The sequence below is a fragment of the Bufo gargarizans genome, chromosome 3, assembly GCF_014858855.1.
Source record: "Bufo gargarizans isolate SCDJY-AF-19 chromosome 3, ASM1485885v1, whole genome shotgun sequence".
Taxonomy (NCBI): Eukaryota; Metazoa; Chordata; class Amphibia; order Anura; family Bufonidae; genus Bufo; species Bufo gargarizans.
The window spans coordinates 351,709,276-351,730,046 of NC_058082.1; the positions used below are offsets into that span (position 1 = coordinate 351,709,276).

The 20,771-nt window shown below is 43.8% G+C and overlaps 1 protein-coding gene across 4 annotated transcripts in view; it reads left to right on the top strand.

Moving 5' to 3' along the window:
- Positions 1-20,771, top strand: part of CACNA1S (calcium voltage-gated channel subunit alpha1 S) — a 1,015,758-nt gene that overhangs the window by 636,152 nt on the left and 358,835 nt on the right. For all 4 annotated transcript variants that reach the window (XM_044287793.1, XM_044287791.1, XM_044287794.1 and 1 more), the window contains exons 30-31: positions 13,828-13,980; positions 14,161-14,226. In XM_044287793.1, coding sequence (XP_044143728.1) covers positions 13,828-13,980; positions 14,161-14,226 — 219 coding nt within the window. The remainder of the gene's footprint in view (positions 1-13,827; positions 13,981-14,160; positions 14,227-20,771) is intronic.

The window sequence follows — 20,771 nt, forward strand, 5'->3', positions numbered from 1 at the left end:
GAGCAGGTACTGTTGACTTATCCAGAGGCCAACACCATGGTACAGTACAAATCATGAAAATTCAAAAGATGAATGGAGAGTGTGGGGTTCTTTAAGCAACAAATATATTATAAGAATTCATTTTACAAAAAATATATATTTTCTTTTGCAATTGATAAACGAAAATTGTGTTCATTGTAAATACATTAAACTCTTACATTTTTATGTATAAATATTTAGTTTAAAAGCTTAACACAAAACAGCTTGGAAGACTTCATGTCCGTCTGATCTATTAGGTCATGCTGGGATCTATGTGACTATTCTGTTAATGGCAAGATAGTAACATAGTAACATAGTACATAAAGCCGAAAAAAGACATTTGTCCATCCAGTTCGGCCTGTTATCCTGCCAGTTGATCCAGAGGAAGGAAAAAAAAAAATACCTGTGAGGTAGAAGCCAATTTTCCCCACTTTTGGGGAATAACAAATTCCTTCCTGACTCCAATCAGACTAACTCCCTGGATCAACGACCCCTCTCTAGTAGCTATAGCCTGTAATATTATTACGCTCCAGAAATACATCCAGGCCCCTCTTGAATTTCTTTATTATACTCACCATCACCACCTCCTCAGGCAAAGAGTTCCATAGTCTCACTGATCTTACCGTAAAGAATCCTTTTCTATGTTTGTATACAAACCTTCTTTCTAGAGTTGAGCGAACACCTGGATGTTCGGGTTCGAGAAGTTCGGCCGAACATCCCGGAAATGTTCGGGTTCGGGATCCGAACCCGATCCGAACTTCGTCCCGAACCCGAACCCCATTGAAGTCAATGGGGACCCGAACTTTTCGGCACTAAAAAGGCTGTAAAACAGCCCAGGAAAGAGCTAGAGGGCTGCAAAAGGCAGCAACATGTAGGTAAATCCCCTGCAAACAAATGTGGATAGGGAAATGAATTAAAATAAAAATTAAATAAATAAAAATTAACCAAAATCAATTGGAGAGAGGTTCCATAGCAGAGAATCTGGCTTCCCGTCACCCACCACTGGAACAGTCCATTCTCAGATATTTAGGCCCCGGCACCCAGGCAGAGGAGAGAGGTCCCGTAACAGAGAATCTGTCTTCATGTCAGCAGAGAATTAGTCTGCATGTCATAGCAGAGAATGAGGCTTCACGTCAGCCACCACTGCAACAGTCCATTGGCATATATTTAGGCCCAGCACACACACAGGCAGAGGAGAGAGGTCCCGTAACAGAGAATCTGGCTTCATGTCAGCAGAGAATCAGTCTGCATGTCATAGCAGAGAATCAGGCTTCACGTCAGCCACCACTGCAACAGTCCATTGTCATAAATTTAGGCCCAGCACCCAGGCAGAGGAGAGAGGTCCCGTAACAGAGAATCTGGCTTCATGTCAGCAGAGAATCAGTCTTCATATCATAGCAGAGAATCAGGCTTCACGTCACCCACCACTGTAAGAGTCAATTTTCATAAATTTAGGCCCAGAACCCAGGCAGAGGAGAAAGGTCCCGTAACAGACAATCTGGCTTCATGTCAGCAGAGAATCAGTCTTCATATCATAGCAGAGAATCAGGCTTCACGTCACCCACCACTGTAAGAGTCAATTTTCATAAATTTAGGCCCAGAACCCAGGCAGAGGAGAAAGGTCCCGTAACAGACAATCTGGCTTCATGTCAGCAGAGAATCAGTCTTCATATCATAGCAGAGAATCAGGCTTCACGTCACCCACCACTGTAAGAGTCAATTTTCATAAATTTAGGCCCAGAACCCAGGCAGAGGAGAAAGGTCCCGTAACAGACAATCTGGCTTCATGTCAGCAGAGAATCAGTCTTCATATCATAGCAGAGAATCAGGCTTCACGTCACCCACCACTGTAAGAGTCAATTTTCATAAATTTAGGCCCAGAACCCAGGTAGAGGAGAAAGGTCCCGTAACAGACAATCTGGCTTCATGACAGCAGAGAATCAGTCTGCATGTCATAGCAGAGAATCAGGCTTCACGTCAGCCACCACTGCAACAGTCCATTGTCATAAATTTAGGCCCAGCACCCAGGCAGAGGAGAGAGGTCCCGTAACAGAGGATCTGGCTTCATGTCAGCAGAGAATCAGTCTGCATGTCATAGCAGAGAATGAGGCTTCACGTCAGCCACCACTGCAACAGTCCATTGGCATATATTTAGGCCCAGCACACACACAGGCAGAGGAGAGAGGTCCCGTAACAGACAATCTGGCTTCATGTCAGCAGAGAATTAGTCTGCATGTCATAGCAGAGAATGAGGCTTCACGTCACCCACCACTGCAACAGTCCATTGGCATATATTCAGGCCCAGCACCCAGGCAGAGGAGAGAGGTCCCGTAACAGAGGATCTGGCTTCATGTCAGCAGAGAATCAGTCTGCATGTCATAGCAGAGAATGAGGCTTCACGTCAGCCACCACTGCAACAGTCCATTGTCATAAATTTAGGCCCAGCACCCAGGCAGAGGAGAGAGGTCCCGTAAAAGAGGATCTGGCTTCATGTCAGCAGAGAATCAGTCTGCATGTCATAGCAGAGAATCAGGCTTCACGTCAGCCACCACTGCAACAGTCCATTGTCATAAATTTAGGCCCAGCACCCAGGCAGAGGAGAGAGGTCCCGTAACAGAGGATCTGGCTTCATGTCAGCAGAGAATCAGTCTGCATGTCATAGCAGAGAATCAGGCTTCACGTCAGCCACCACTGCAACAGTCCATTGTCATAAATTTAGGCCCAGCACCCAGGCAGAGGAGAGAGGTCCCGTAACAGAGGATCTGGCTTCATGTCAGCAGAGAATCAGTCTGCATGTCATAGCAGAGAATCAGGCTTCACGTCAGCCACCACTGCAACAGTCCATTGTCATAAATTTAGGCCCAGCACCCAGGCAGAGGAGAGAGGTCCCGTAACAGACAATCTGGCTTCATGTCAGCAGAGAATTAGTCTGCATGTCATAGCAGAGAATCAGGCTTCATGTCAGCCACCACTGCAACAGTCCATTGGCATATATTTAGGCCTAGCACACAGGCAGAGGAGAGGTTCATTCAACTTTGGGTAGCATCGCAATATAATGGTAAAATGAAAATAAAAATAGGATTGAATGAGGAAGTGCCCTGGAGTCCAATAATATATGGTTATGGGGAGGTAGTTAATGTCTAATCTGGACAAGGGACGGACAGGTCCTGTGGGATCCATGCCTGGTTCATTTTTATGAACGTCAGCTTGTCCACATTGGCTGTAGACAGGCGGCTGCGTTTGTCTGTAATGACGCCCCCTGCCGTGCTGAATACACGTTCAGACAAAACGCTGGCTGCCGGGCAGGCCAGCACCTCCAAGGCATAAAAGGCTAGCTCTGGCCACGTGGACAATTTAGAGACCCAGAAGTTGAATGGGGCCGAACCATCAGTCAGTACGTGGAGGGGTGTGCACACGTACTGTTCCACCATGTTAGTGAAATGTTGCCTCCTGCTAACACGTTGCGTATCAGGTGGTGGTGCAGTTAGCTGTGGCGTGTTGACAAAAGTTTTCCACATCTCTGCCATGCTAACCCTGCCCTCAGAGGAGCTGGCCGTGACACAGCTGCCTTGGCGACCTCTTGCTCCTCCTCTGCCTTGGCCTTGGGCTTCCACTTGTTCCCCTGTGACATTTGGGAATGCTCTCAGTAGCGCGTCTACCAACGTGCGCTTGTACTCGCGCATCTTCCTATCACGCTCCAGTGCAGGAAGTAAGGTGGGCACATTGTCTTTGTAGCGTGGATCCAGCAGGGTGGCAACCCAGTAGTCCGCACAGGTTAAAATGTGGGCAACTCTGCTGTCGTTGCGCAGGCACTGCAGCATGTAGTCGCTCATGTGTGCCAGGCTGCCCAGGGGTAAGGACAAGCTGTCCTCTGTGGGAGGCGTATCGTCATCGTCCTGCCTTTCCCCCCAGCCACGCACCAGTGATGGACCCGAGCTGCGTTGGGTGCCACCCCGCTGTGACCATGCTTCATCCTCATCCTCCTCCACCTCCTCCTCATCCTCGTCCTCCTCGTCCTCCAGTAGTGGGCCCTGGCTGGCCACATTTGTACCTGGCCTCTGCTGTTGCAAAAAACCTCCCTCTGAGTCACTTCGAAGAGACTGGCCTGAAAGTGCTAAAAATGACCCCTCTTCCTCATCCTCCTCCTCCTCCTCCTGGGCCACCTCCTGTTCCATCATCGCCCTAAGTGTTTTCTCAAGGAGACATAGAAGTGGTATTGTAACGCTGATAACGGTGTCATCGCCACTGGCCATGTTGGTGGAGTACTCGAAACAGCGCAACAGGGCACACAGGTCTCGCATGGAGGCCCAGTCATTGGTGGTGAAGTGGTGCTGTTCTGTAGTGCGACTGACCCGTGCGTGCTGCAGCTGAAACTCCACTATGGCCTGCTGCTGCTCGCACAGTCTGTCCAGCATGTGCAAGGTGGAGTTCCACCTGGTGGGCACGTCGCATATGAGGCGGTGAGCGGGAAGGCCGAAGTTACGCTGTAGCGCAGACAGGCGAGCAGCGGCAGGATGTGAACGCCGGAAGCGCGAACAGACGGCCCGCACTTTATGCAGCAGCTCTGACATGTCGGGGTAGTTGTGAATGAACTTCTGCACCACCAAATTCAGCACATGCGCCAAGCAAGGGATGTGCGTCAAATTGGCTAGTCCCAGAGCTGCAACGAGATTTCGCCCATTATCACACACCACCAGGCCGGGCTTGAGGCTCACCGGCAGCAACCACTCGTCGGTCTGTTGTTCAATACCCCGCCACAACTCCTGTGCGGTGTGGGGCCTGTCCCCCAAACATATGAGTTTCAGAATGGCCTGCTGACGTTTACCCCGGGCTGTGCTGAAGTTGGTGGTGAAGGTGTGTGGCTGACTGGATGAGCAGGTGGAAGAAGAGGAGGAGGAAGCCGAGAAGGAGGAGGTGGCAACAGGAGGCAAAGAATGTTGCCCTGCGATCCTTGGCGGCGGCAGGACGTGCGCCAAACAGCTCTCCGCCTGGGGCCCAGCTGCCACTACATTTACCCAGTGTGCAGTTAGGGAGATATAGCGTCCCTGGCCGTGCTTACTGGTCCACGTATCTGTGGTTAGGTGGACCTTGCTACAGATGGCGTTGCGCAGTGCACACTTGATTTTATCGGATACTTGGTTGTGCAGGGAAGGCACGGCTCTCTTGGAGAAGTAGTGCCGGCTGGGAACAACATACTGTGGGACAGCAAGCGACATGAGCTGTTTGAAGCTGTCTGTGTCCACCAGCCTAAATGACAGCATTTCATAGGCCAGTAGTTTAGAAATGCTGGCATTCAGGGCCAGGGATCGAGGGTGGCTAGGTGGGAATTTACGCTTTCTATCAAATGTTTGTGAGATGGAGAGCTGAACGCTGGCGTGTGACATGGTTGAGACGCTTGGTGACGGAGGTGGTGGTGGTGGTGTTGGTGGTACATCCCCTGTTTGCTGGGCGGCAGGTGCCAACGTTCCTCCAGAGGCGGAGGAAGAGGCCGAGGCGGCAGCAGCAGAATAGGCCGAGGCGGCAGCAGCAGAAGAGGTAGCAGGGGGAGCCTGAGTGACTTCCTTGGTTTTAAGGTGTTTACTCCACTGCAGTTCATGCTTTGCATGCAGGTGCCTGGTCATGCAGGTTGTGCTCAGGTTCAGAACGTTAATGCCTCGCTTCAGGCTCTGATGGCACAGCGTGCAAACCACTCGGGTCTTGTCGTCAGCACATTGTTTGAAGAAGTGCCATGCCAGGGAACTCCTTGAAGCTGCCTTTGGGGTGCTCGGTCCCAGATGGCGGCGGTCAGTAGCAGGCGGAGTCTCTTGGCGGCGGGTGTTCTGCTTTTGCCCACTGCTCCCTCTTTTGCTACGCTGTTGGCTCGGTCTCACCACTGCCTCTTCCTCCGAACTGTGAAAGTCAGTGGCACGACCTTCATTCCATGTGGGGTCTAGGACCTCATCGTCCCCTGCATCGTCTTCCACCCAGTCTTGATCCCTGACCTCCTGTTCAGTCTGCACACTGCAGAAAGACGCAGCAGTTGGCACCTGTGTTTCGTCATCATCAGAGACATGCTGAGGTGGTATTCCCATGTCCTCATCATCAGGAAACATAAGTGGTTGTGCGTCAGTGCATTCTATGTCTTTCACCGCTGGGGAAGGGCTAGGTGGATGCCCTTGGGAAACCCTGCCAGCGGAGTCTTCAAACAGCATAAGAGACTGCTGCATAACTTGAGGCTGAGACAGTTTCCCTGGTATGCATGGGGGTGATGTGACAGACTGATGGGGTTGGTTTTCAGGCGCCATCTGTGCGCTTTCTGCAGAAGACTGGGTGGGAGATAATGTGAACGTGCTGGATCCACTGTCGGCCACCCAATTGACTAATGCCTGTACCTGCTCAGGCCTTACCATCCTTAGAACGGCATTGGGCCCCACCATATATCGCTGTAAATTCTGGCGGCTACTGGGACCTGAGGTAGTTGGTACACTAGGACGTGTGGATGTGGCAGAACGGCCACGTCCTCTCCCAGCACCAGAGGGTCCACTAACACCACCACGACCATGTCCACGTCCGCGTCCCTTACTAGATGTTTTTCTCATTGTTATGGTTCACCACAACAACAAATATATTATTTGGCCCAATGTATTGTATTCAAATTCAGCGGGATATAAATTTGAGGCCTAGTATTTAGGCGCTGGGTGACCGGTATGGATTTAGTGACAGAATTAGACTTGGAAATGCACAGAAGCGTGTGTGTGAAGTTATTCTGAATGACCCAATGTGCACCTTGAATATTATATACCCTTTTTGGGATAGATTTCAAATAGCTCTGATATAGCAGGAACCACTAAATTATGAAATTGCTAAATTGGGAATTGTACTTCAACCCAGAACAAAAAATGTGCTTTGACGGGCACTAAATAACTTTCCCAGCTACAACAGGACAGCGGTAACGAGAGATTTAGAGGGATTTAAATTTGAGGCCTAGTATTTAGGCGCTGGGTCACCGGTATGGATTTAGTGACAGAATTAGACTTGGAAATGCACAGAAGCGTGTGTGTGAAGTTATTCTGAATGACCCTATGTGCACCTTCAATATTATATACCCTTTTAGGGATAGATTTCAAATAGCTCTGATATAGCAGAAACCACTAAATTATGAAATTGCTAAATTGGGAATTGTACTTCAACCCAGAACAAAAAATGTGCTTTGACGGACACTAAATATCTTGCCCAGCAACAACAGTACAGCGGTGGGTAACGAGAGATTTAGAGGGATTTAAATTTGAGGCCTAGTATTTAGGCGCTGGGTCACCGGTATGGATTTAGTGACAGAATTAGACTTGGAAATGCACAGAAGCGTGTGTGTGAAGTTATTCTGAATGACCCAATGTGCACCTTCAATATTATATACCCTTTTAGGGATAGATTTCAAATAGCTCTGATATAGCAGAAACCACTAAATTATGAAATTGCTAAATTGGGAATTGTACTTCAACCCAGAACAAAAAATGTGCTTTGACGGACACTAAATATCTTGCCCAGCAACAACAGTACAGCGGTAACGAGAGATTTAGAGGGATTTAAATTTGAGGCCTAGTATTTAGGCGCTGGGTGACAGGTATGGGTTTAGTGACAGAATTAGACTTGGAAATGCACAGAAGCGTGTGTGTGAAGTTATTCTGAATGACCCAATGTGCACCTTCAATATTATATACCCTTTTAGGGATAGATTTCAAATAGCTCTGATATAGCAGAAACCACTAAATTATGAAATTGCTAAATTGGGAATTGTACTTCAACCCAGAACAAAAAATGTGCTTTGACGGACACTAAATATCTTGCCCAGCAACAACAGTACAGCGGTAACGAGAGATTTAGAGGGATTTAAATTTGAGGCCTAGTATTTAGGCGCTGGGTGACAGGTATGGGTTTAGTGACAGAATTAGACTTGGAAATACACAGTAGCGGGTGTGTGTGAAGTTATTCTGAATGACCCAATGTGCACCTTCAATATTATATACCCTTTTTGGGATAGATTTCAAATAGCTCTGATATAGCAGGAACCACTAAATTATGAAATTGCTAAATTGGGAATTGTACTTCAACCCAGAACAAAAAATGTGCTTTGACGGACACTAAATATCTTGCCCAGCAACAACAGTACAGCGGTAACGAGAGATTTAGCGGGATATAAATTTGAGGCCTAGTATTTAGGCGCTGGGTCACCGGTATGGATTTAGTGACAGAATTAGACTTGGAAATGCACAGAAGCGTGTGTGTGAAGTTATTCTGAATGACCCAATGTGCACCTTCAATATTATATACCCTTTTAGGGATAGATTTCAAATAGCTCTGATATAGCAGAAACCACTAAATTATGAAATTGCTAAATTGGGAATTGTACTTCAACCCAGAACAAAAAATGTGCTTTGACGGACACTAAATATCTTGCCCAGCAACAACAGTACAGCGGTAACGAGAGATTTAGAGGGATTTAAATTTGAGGCCTAGTATTTAGGCGCTGGGTGACAGGTATGGGTTTAGTGACAGAATTAGACTTGGAAATACACAGTAGCGGGTGTGTGTGAAGTTATTCTGAATGACCCAATGTGCACCTTCAATATTATATACCCTTTTTGGGATAGATTTCAAATAGCTCTGATATAGCAGGAACCACTAAATTATGAAATTGCTAAATTGGGAATTGTACTTCAACCCAGAACAAAAAATGTGCTTTGACGGACACTAAATATCTTGCCCAGCAACAACAGTACAGCGGTAACGAGAGATTTAGCGGGATATAAATTTGAGGCCTAGTATTTAGGCGCTGGGTCACCGGTATGGATTTAGTGACAGAATTAGACTTGGAAATGCACAGAAGCGTGTGTGTGAAGTTATTCTGAATGACCCTATGTGCACCTTCAATATTATATACCCTTTTAGGGATAGATTTCAAATAGCTCTGATATAGCAGAAACCACTAAATTATGAAATTGCTAAATTGGGAATTGTACTTCAACCCAGAACAAAAAATGTGCTTTGACGGACACTAAATATCTTGCCCAGCAACAACAGTACAGCGGTGGGTAACGAGAGATTTAGAGGGATTTAAATTTGAGGCCTAGTATTTAGGCGCTGGGTCACCGGTATGGATTTAGTGACAGAATTAGACTTGGAAATGCACAGAAGCGTGTGTGTGAAGTTATTCTGAATGACCCTATGTGCACCTTCAATATTATATACCCTTTTAGGGATAGATTTCAAATAGCTCTGATATAGCAGAAACCACTAAATTATGAAATTGCTAAATTGGGAATTGTACTTCAACCCAGAACAAAAAATGTGCTTTGACGGACACTAAATATCTTGCCCAGCAACAACAGTACAGCGGTGGGTAACGAGAGATTTAGAGGGATTTAAATTTGAGGCCTAGTATTTAGGCGCTGGGTCACCGGTATGGATTTAGTGACAGAATTAGACTTGGAAATGCACAGAAGCGTGTGTGTGAAGTTATTCTGAATGACCCAATGTGCACCTTCAATATTATATACCCTTTTAGGGATAGATTTCAAATAGCTCTGATATAGCAGAAACCACTAAATTATGAAATTGCTAAATTGGGAATTGTACTTCAACCCAGAACAAAAAATGTGCTTTGACGGACACTAAATATCTTGCCCAGCAACAACAGTACAGCGGTAACGAGAGATTTAGAGGGATTTAAATTTGAGGCCTAGTATTTAGGCGCTGGGTGACAGGTATGGGTTTAGTGACAGAATTAGACTTGGAAATACACAGTAGCGGGTGTGTGTGAAGTTATTCTGAATGACCCAATGTGCACCTTCAATATTATATACCCTTTTAGGGATAGATTCCAAATAGCTCTGATATAGCAGGAACCACTAAATTATGAAATTGCTAAATTGGGAATTGTACTTCAACCCAGAACAAAAAATGTGCTTTGACGGACACTAAATATCTTGCCCAGCAACAACAGTACAGCGGTAACGAGAGATTTAGAGGGATTTAAATTTGAGGCCTAGTATTTAGGCGCTGGGTGACAGGTATGGGTTTAGTGACAGAATTAGACTTGGAAATACACAGTAGCGGGTGTGTGTGAAGTTATTCTGAATGACCCAATGTGCACCTTCAATATTATATACCCTTTTTGGGATAGATTTCAAATAGCTCTGATATAGCAGGAACCACTAAATTATGAAATTGCTAAATTGGGAATTGTATTTCAACCCAGAACAAGAAATGTGCTTGAACGGACACTAAATAACTCGCCCAGCTACAGCACTAGGGACAGATTTAGCTGGATATAAATTTGAGGCCTAGTATTTAGGCGCTGGGTGACCGGTATGGATTTAGTGACAGAATTAGACTGGGATATGGCCAAAAAATAAACAGACTATTGCTGGTTAAATGCACTTGGTGTGACAGCTTCACCCTGATGTAGGCTTTAGCCAAAAAACAACCACACCATTGAGGGTTAAATGCACTTGGTGACAGGCGCAGCTTGCCCCTGATTTTGTATATGGCCAAAAAATGAACAGACTATTGCTGGTTAAATGCACTTGGTGTGACAGCTTCACCCTGATGTAGGCTTTAGCCAAAAAACAACCACACCATTGAGGGTTAAATGCACTTGGTGACAGGCGCAGCTTGCCCCTGATTTTGTATATGGCCAAAAAATGAACAGACTATTGCTGGTTAAATGCACTTGGTGTCACAGCTTCACCCTGATGTAGGCTTTAGCCAAAAAACAACCACACCATTGAGGGTTAAATGCACTTGGTGACAGGCGCAGCTTGCCCCTGATTTTGTATATGGCCAAAAAATGAACAGACTATTGCTGGTTAAATGCACTTGGTGTGACAGCTTCACCCTGATGTAGGCTTTAGCCAAAAAACAACCACACCATTGAGGGTTAAATGCACTTGGTCGCAGCTTGTGCTGGCGCACCACAAGACACAAAATGGCCGCCGATCACCCCAGAAAAATGAGACTGACAAACGGTCTGTGCAGCCTAAAAACAGTGAGCAATTGAGGATCAGCAGCTCAATGATCCACAGCTGCAGATCGATCAGTTAATCAAGTCCTTTGGAGGAGTTAATCTGCCTAATCTCGCCCTACTGTCGCAGCCGCAACCTCTCCCTACGCTAATCAGAGCAGAGTGACGGGCGGCGCTATGTGACTCCAGCTTAAATAGAGGCTGGGTCACATGGTGCTCTGGCCAATCACAGCCATGCCAATAGTAGGCATGGCTGTGATGGCCTCTTGGGGCAAGTAGTATGACGCTTGTTGATTGGCTGCTTTGCAGCCTTTCAAAAAGCGCCAAGAAAGCGTCACAAAAGCGCCAAGAAAGCGACGAACACCGAACCCGAACCCGGACTTTTACGAAAATGTCCGGGTTCGGGTCCGTGTCACGGACACCCCAAAATTCGGTACGAACCCGAACTATACAGTTCGAGTTCGCTCATCCCTACTTCTTTCCTCCAGACGCAGAGGATGTCCCCTCGTCACAGTCACAGTCCTGGGGATAAATAGATGATGGGATAGATCTCTGTACTGACCCCTGATATATTTATACATATTAATTAGATCTCCCCTCAATTGTCTTTTTTCTAAAGTCAATAACCCTAATTTTGATAATCTTTCAGGGTACTGTAGTTGCCCTATTCCAGTTATTACTTTAGTTGCCCTCCAGTCTGGACCCTTTCCAGCTCTGCTATGTCTGCCTTGTTTACAGGGCCCAGAACTGTACACAGTACTCCATGTGTGGTCTGACTAATGATTTGTAAAGTGGTAGGACTATGTTCTCATCACGGGCATCTATTCCCCTTTTGATGCAACCCATTATCTTATTGGCCTTGGCAGCAGTTGCCTGACACTGTTTTTTGCAGCTTAGTTTGCTGTTTATTAAAATTCCTAGATCTTTTTCCATGTCAGTGTTACCGAGTGTTTTACCATTTAATAAGTACAGGTGACTTGCATTATTCCTTCCCATGTGCATAACTTGTCAGTTATTTGTCAGTGTTAAACCTCATCTGCCACTTATCTGCCCAAGCCTCCAATCTATCCAGATCGCTCTGTAGTAGTATACTGTCCTCTTCAGTGTTAATTACTTTACACAGTTTAGTGTCATCTGCGAAAATTGATATTTTACTATGCAAGCCTTCTACAAGATCATTAATTAATATATTGAAGAATATAGGGCCCAATACTGACCCCTGCGGTACTCCACTAGTGACAGTGACCCAATCTGCGTATTTACCATTAATAACCACCCTCTGTTTTCTGTTTTCTATCATTGAGCCAGTTACTTGCCTACTTACAGACGTTTTCTCCCAGTCCGAGCATTCTCATTTTATATACTAACCTTTTATGTGGTACAGTGTCAAATGCTTTAGAGAAGTCCAGATACATGACATCCATTGATTCACCGCTGTCAAGTCTAGAACTTACCTCCTCATAGAAACGGATTAAATTTGTTTGACATGATCGATCCCTCACGAAGCCATGCTGATATGGCGTTATTTGCTTATTTCCGTTAAGATGCTCTAACATAGCATCTCTCAGAAAACCTTCAAACAGTTTACCCACAACAGATGTTAAACTTACCAGCCTATAGTTTCCAGGCTCTGTTTTTGGACCCATTTTGAATATTGGCACCACATTTGCCATGCGCCAATCCTGTGGGACATTCCCTGTCAATATAGAATCTGCAAATATTAGAAAAAAGGGTCTGGCTATGACATTACTTAATTCCCTTAGGATACGGGGGTGTATGCCATCCGGTCCTGGTGATTTGTCTGGTAAGGTTAATTTAAATACTTTATTTACAAATGCCTACACAGGCGTGATACCTATCTTGCCGCAGGAATAAATTAATACATCACTTTTATTAATGTTAGACTTAAAACTGTATGTGAATATGAGACTAATTTCATTGGTTACCAAATCAAGATATCAAGAAGGGTTAAAAATCCAGTCACCACTCCACTGATAAGTAATGGATACTGTTCAGTGATTTGGAGGAAGGAGCACGTGCACTTGCTCATAACCGTCTCACTGAGTAGGCAGTTTACTGCCCTCATAATGTCTGCACTACTGCTACCAACTACACAAGGTTGTCAGCCAGCCATATAGCTGTGGACCCCGTGAACTAAGAGCCCACTAGGCAATCAGCTATTTTCACCAGCTATGCAAGTTTGTCAGCCAACCATGTAGCTTTGGGCCCCATGAGCTATGAGCACACTGTGTACCCAGCTATTTTGCACAGGTTCTGCCTGCAGCAGTCTCTGCAAACGAATGATCAGCACGATTATGATACCATGCCTATACGCTAGGCGAACCTAACACTGAAAAGTAGGCCAGTCGGACTACTAGGGACTATTATCAGTGGAATGATGTGCTGAGTTAAAAACTAAGACTGTCCCCCGACATGTTTCGCCAGATTACTGGCTTCTTCGGGGGTCAATGGACAGCATGAGTTTGAGTCTAACATTAATACAAGTGATGTATTAATTTATCCCTGGAGCAAGATAGGTATCACGCCTGTGTAGGCATTTGTAAATAAAGTATAACTTTAGAATTTGTCAGTGTTAAACCTCATCTGCCACTTATCTGCCCAAGTCTCCAATCTATCCAGATCCCTCTGTAGTAGTATACTGTCCTCTTCAGTGTTAATTACTTTACACAGTTTAGTGTCATCTGCGAAAATTGTTACATTACTATGCAATCTTTCTATTATTTATTTTCAGAGAAAGCTACAAAATCCTTAGTATTTCACTGTATTTTATAATCTTACTTTTATGACAGACACCAGGCATTCCTGCCACACCAGGAGCAGAAGATTCCTCAAGGATCTCCATTACATTTTTCCGTTTGTTTCGTGTTTTGCGCTTAGTAAAACTGTTGAGTCGTGGTGAGGGAGTAAGAACCCTGCTCTGGACCTTCATAAAATCCTTTCAGGTAAAATTCCCTCTAATGCAATGACTCTTCAATCGGAAACAAATAAAGTTTTAAATAAATAGTTTTACTTTTAGATATAATGGTTTAAATCAGTTACAAATAATTTAATCTAATTTAACATAATATAAAATGCAGTATTTTATTATTTGTTGTTAATTCTCTTTTTTTTTTTTCCCTCAGGCTCTGCCATATGTGGCTTTACTCATTGTAATGCTGTTTTTTATCTATGCTGTCATTGGAATGCAGGTAAGTAAGGGAGTTTCCAACACAATTTTGCCCTTAACTCTTTTATGACCAGGCCTAAAAAAGGCCTTAATGTCCGGGCAACTTTTTGTGATTTTGTGCACATGCTGGTTTAGTGACCCTAACTTTTTTATTTGTTTACTACCTGTGAGGCAGGGACATGCCTCATGGTTGTTAGGGGAGATATATGGCAGGATTTGCTGTGTCTTCCCTCAGAATCGCCAGGTCTGAAGAAAGACCAGGTGCAGTAATCACCTGGGGATAATGGAATCCTCAGAGTGAGAGAGGGTGGGGACTTGCACACAGAAGGCTGGAGTGGCTCTCTGTGGTCTGAGCCGAGAGGGCTGAGAGACCTCTATCCCCAAGGAGACTTTGTTGTGGGAGCAGCCAGGAGGCTGTGGGACATTGGCTGACAAAGCAGCATGGGTTCACAGGGTGTGGACTGAGACTTAGGTGAGTCAGGAACGTCATGTTTAGTTAGAGCCCAGCCGGGCAGGAGTTTATTTTGTATTTATGTTTGGTTTGCTGCGGCGCAATAAATGCACTGTTTGGACCTGAAACCTAGTGTCCTGAAGCCATATCTGTTAGAATGACCCCGAAAAAGAGCTTAACCCCCACACTACCAAAATAATTTTTGCAATGTTTTTTACTTGACACTTAGAACTTTTAATTAGCTTGTTTTTTGAGCTTTTCCCCCTTTTTTAGGTTTAATTTGGGGGGAAAACTGCTAATTCTTATTAAAAAGTAATTTTGTTTAATTATAGCTTTTCATTTCTTAAATATTAAAACTTAGAGAAAAATGTATTATTGCGATTAGTTCCCTATTTTGTGACAATCGTTTTGATATATAACATGTATAGGTTTGAGTGAACAGGGCGACTGTGGTGATGGTTTCTGTTAGCGACGCTATTTTAACCCCTTAGGGACTTAGGACGTACCAGTATGCCATGTTTGCCAAGTCTTTAAGGACCCAGGACGTACCGATACGTCCTAACTTTAAAACGACATTGCGGTGCGGGTTAATCGCAACAGGATGTCCGCTGAAAGCGTTCAGCGGGCATCCTGTCACAACGCTGGGGGTGGTCATGTGACCCCTCGCATCGGCGATCGCCGCAAACCGCAGATCAATTCAGACCAGCGGTTTGCGGTTTTACCTTATCCGGCGGGCGGTGGTGGTCATGCGGCTGTAGGGGGGACCCGATGGCATGGAAGGCAGCGCAATGCCTTTCTGAGGAATCGCCGCTGCCTTCCTGTGACGTGCCTGTGAGATCCAGCCCCCTGGATCTCACAGGCTGGAAGCTGTATGAGTAATACACACAGTATTACTCATACGCCCAATGCATTCCAATACAGAAGTATTGGAATGCATTGTAAAGGGGAATTAGACCTCCAAAAGTTTAAGTCGCAAAGTGGGACAAAAAAGTGAAAAAAAATTGGAAAAAATAAAGTTTCCCCCCAAAAAAATTTAAAGTTTCAAGTAAAAATAAACAAAAACATAATTTCCACAAATAAAAACTCTATAAACATATCACATGACCTAACTGCTCAGATGAACACCGTAAAAAATAAAAAATAAATAAACCATTTTTTTGTCACCTTACATCACAAAAAGTACAACAGCAAGCGATCAAAATGGCGTTTTCCCACCAAAATAGTACCAATCTAACCGTGACCTCAGAGTATGGAGACACTAAAACATTTTTTTTGTTTTAAAAAAAGCTGTTATTGTGTAAAACTTACATAAATAAATAAAAAGTATACATATTAGGTATCACCGCGTCCGTATAGACCGGCTCTATAAAAATATCACATGACGTAACCCCTGAGATGAACACCTTAAATAATAAATAATAAAAACTGTGCTAAATAAACCATTTTTTGTCACCTTATATCACAAAAAGTGTAATAGCAAGCGATCAAAAAGTCACATGCACCCCAAAATAGTGGCAAAAAAACCATCATCTCATCGTGCAAAAATCATACTGTACCCAAGGTAATCGCCCAAAAACTGAAAAAAGATGGCTCTTTTTTTTTGCTTCAAAAATGAAATCATTGTGTAAAACTTACATAAATAAAAAGTATACATATTAGGTATTGCAGTGTCCGTAATAACTTGCTCTATAAAAATATAACATGACCTAACCCCTCAGGTGAATACCGTAAAAAAATAAAAATAAAAACGATGTAAAAAAAGCCTTTTTTGTCACCTTACATCACAAAAAGTGTGATAGCAAGCGATCAAAAAGTCACACGCACCCCAAAATAGTGCCAGTAAAACCGTCATCTCATCCCGCAAAAATGATACTCTACCCAAGGTAATCGCCCAAAAAATGAAAAAATTATGGCTCTCAGACTATGGAAACACTAAAACATGATTTTTTTTTAGCTTCAAAAATGAAATCATTGTGTAAAACTTAAATATGTAAAACATAAATAAAAAAAAGTATACATATTAGGTATCGCAGCGTCCATGACAACCTGGTCTATAAAAATATCACATGAATAAACCTGTCAGATGAATGTTGTAAATAACAAAAAAATAAAAACTGTGCCAAAACAGCTATTTCTTGTTACCTTGAAACCAAAAATCATATGTACCCTAAACTAGTACCAGCAATACTGCGACCCTTTCCCGTAATTCCTAAAATGGGGTCACTTTTTGGGAGTTTCTACTCTAGGGGTGCATCAAGGGGACTTCAAATGGGACATGGTGTAACAAAAACAGTCCAGCAAAATCTGCCTTCCAAAAACCGTATGGTATTCCTTTCCTTCTGCGCCCCCTGCCGTGTGCCTTTACAGCGGATTACGACCACATATGAGGTGTTTCTGTAAACTACAGAATCAGGATCATAAATTATGAGTTTGGTTTGGCTGTTAACCCTTGCTTTGTAACTGGAAAAAAATTATTACAATGGAAAATCTGCCAAAAAAGTGAAATTTTGAAATTGTATCTCTATTTTCCATTAATTCTTATGGAACACCTAAAGGGTTAACAATGTTTGTAAAATCAGTTTTGAATACCTTGAGGGGTGTAGTTTCTTAGATGGGTTTCACTTTTATAAAGTTTCTACTCTAGGGGAGCATCAGGGGGGCTTCAAATGGGACATGGTGTCAATGGTTAACAAAGTTTGTAAAATCAGTTTTGAATACCATGAGGGGTGTAGTTTATAGAATGGGGTCATTTTTGGGTGGTTTCTATTGAAAGGGCCCCTGGTTTGTCTGTGTGTGAATCACCGGCCGGACAACCACTGAAGACCAATACACGTTGATAGGTATAAAATGGTTGCTCCTTTATTTTGACATCGTAGACAATTTATAGCTTCAAACCACAAAATTAGCGTATACCTCCCCCATGTCTAGTCCAATCAGGCAGCGAATTGATAAATTTTCCCTTTATACAGCCAAAGTAAAAAAGTCATGATAATTTCTCAGAAACAAGGTACATATGTGACGCATTTATAATTCTTAGAATTTAGATATCTAACCACCATGTTTGTCGACCTTCGCTTTGTTCAAATATTTCGCGGAATTATCTTTGTTTATTTTGTACCAACATTTATCTGATAAAACGTCCTTCACAAAAGGTGAACGTCAATATACAAGATGCTTATATAACCAGTATTATAGCAAGTGTAAAATATATCTCTAATGCACATGTTAGATATATGCGTACAAAGGTATATATGAGTATATATGTTTCTGCAGTTATGATGTCATGCATTCAGCAGTTTTCTCTCCAGGTACCTTCTTCATAAATGTGGCATTCTTTTGCAAAGCATGCATATCTCTTTCTAGCCATGCGGTTTTGAGCTTCAGACAGCCACTTCCTGCTAGCTTGTGTTACTAGATTTGGTGTTATAAGAATATAAAATATTTCCTTTAAAGAGGAACTCTGTATACATTGATACAAGCATATAAGACTGAATATATATATACATGTATGTGTGGATACAGACATAATTTCCTTACAATCCCCTCTTTGATCATATGGAATTCCCATTCCATATGATCACTCCTTATACCACACACCATTTTCATTCTCTGAATCATCTGCTTACTAAATGGTTCAGGAAAGTTTTGATCTTTCAAGTCCTCTGTCTCTAGTTCATTGGTATACTCCCTGAACATAAATTCTTCCTCATACAAGTCCTGCATAGTCTTTGGATCCTCTGGACAAAGTGGTTTAGGATAGCCTCTTAGCCATCGCTCATATCTATTTTGCAGGCTTGGGGGTATGATCAAAGTCATCTCCTTTGAAGGCATCTTGTCTAATGGACTCATGTTTGTCCGGGGAATTCCTTCTGGACTCCTTCCGGTGTCTTCTTGAGCCGGCTGGCGTGTATCCACTGTGGACTCTGGTCAGTAAGGACAGCCGTTCGAGCAACTCTTAGAACCTCAAATGGACCTTGATATATTGGACCAGTCTTGTGGCGGACAGCCAGTTGTTTCACCAGAACTTGTCTCCGGGCAAGAATGGATGAGTTGGGTCTGTGGAAAGAGGAGGAAAGGTGACAGCAACCTTATCATGATTTTCCGAGAGTATACCTACCAAATGTTTCACGTACTGCTCCTGCAAGGCAAAAATGTTACTGTCAATATCTGGTTCCTCACGGGTATTAGGGGGTCTACCGAATAGCACTTCATAAGGTGACAACCCTGTCTGTTTATTTGGTGTCGTTCTTATTTGGTAGAGAATGGCGGGTAGAAATTTCAGCCAATCCTTCAATGTTCCTGAAGTGGCCTTTTTTAACCTATCCTTAATGGTTCGGTTCATTCTTTCCACGACTCCTGCACTTTGTGGGTGATAGACTATATTGAGCTTCCACTGGAAACCCAGAATTTTCGTCAGTTCTTGTATTAGTTTGGACTGGAAAGCAGGTCCCTGATCTGAATGAATTACCCGAGGGAGTCCATATACTGAAATCCATTGATTTATCAATGCCCTAGCTGTCACACCAGCTGTTTCTCCTGAAGTAGGTATGGCTACACACCATCCGGAGAACCTACAGACTATTACAAGGAGATATCTTATATTCCCGGGTTGCTTTGGCATATGTGTGTAATCTATCTGCAAATCTTGCAGAGGGCCTGTAGGGGGTGGTAGATTCCCATGTCTTCCGTGTGCTTTTCCTTGAACATTATTCTGTGCACAAGTCATGCATGAGTCGACCAGATCGTCTATCAATCTCTGCAATTGGTGTGTACAGAACAGTGACTTGTAATGTTCTGATATGTATTGTTTTCCCAAATGTCCAGGACCATGAAGATAGGATATTAGGAGTGGTGCTGATGCAGTGGGAACCCCCAATATCCGATCTTTTGTCCACATACCTGTACCTGTCATCTGCAGTCCCTGAGACTTCCAGTACTTGATATCCTCACTGGTAGACTGCTTCTGTAGTTGATATACTACTGACACCCAGTTTTCACTTTCAAAATCTGTCATGAATAATAACTTGCTTTCCCTTCTCGTGTCTCTCTTGGCTGCCATTTTCGCTGCTCTGTCTGCTAAGTTGTTTCCCATAGCTTGATAATCTCCTTTTGCAGAGTGTCCTTTCACTTTTATCACACTTATAGCTTCTGGTAGTTGAATTGCACGTAGCAAGTGATCTATGTACTTCTGATTCGCTATCTGCTTCCCATCTGCTGAGATATATCCCCTATTTTTCCATATTAATGCATAATCATGCACTGTTCCAAATGCATAGCTACTGTCAGTATAGATATTCACTTTGTGTCCTGCGAATATTTCACAGGCTCTTGTGAGCGCTACCAGCTCAGCTTGTTGTGCCGAAGTTGTGACAATTGGTTCAGCTTCTATCACTTGATTTGGGAGCATGACCACTGCGTAACCTGTTTGATATGTCCTGTCATCTGGTCTTGTGCATGATCCATCCACAAAAACATCTATACTGTCAGTCTGTGGCGTGTCCTTTAAATCTTTCCTAGGTGTTGTGCATGACAAGATCACTTCATCACATCTGTGTTCAGGTATTGGGTCTACTTGTTCGTCAGAACCTTCACACTTAAGTCTCAAAAGTGTATGCAAAAATCTTATCACTGGTGAGGTGTCTGGACATGTCTTTATCACCAGGTTTGCCGTACTGAGTAATATGGTCTCATATCCGGACAGTCTCTGAGCTGTCATGTGTTGTGTGGTCATGTTTTGAAGGAGGGACAAAACTGTATGAGTGGTGAAAAGTTCCATTACATTCCCATGGACTATCTTAGTAGCATCTTTTACTGACATGGCCGCGGCTGCTAATGCTTGGAGACAGTGAGGCATTCCAAGAACTACAGGAGGCAATTTTCTCGATAGGTATGAAACTGGCCTGTTTCTTCCCCCATGTGTCTGTGTCAAAACCGCTGCATAGGTTTCTCCCGATACCACACAGTATAATTGGAATGGCTTTCCATAATCTGCCAGGGCCAAGGCTGGGGCTTGGGTCAGGGACCGAATCAATCTCTCAAAGGCTTCTACTCTGTCCTCTGTCCACTCCACTACCTTTGGTGCTTCTGTGAGTGTAGTTTTTCTTAGGATTGAATCC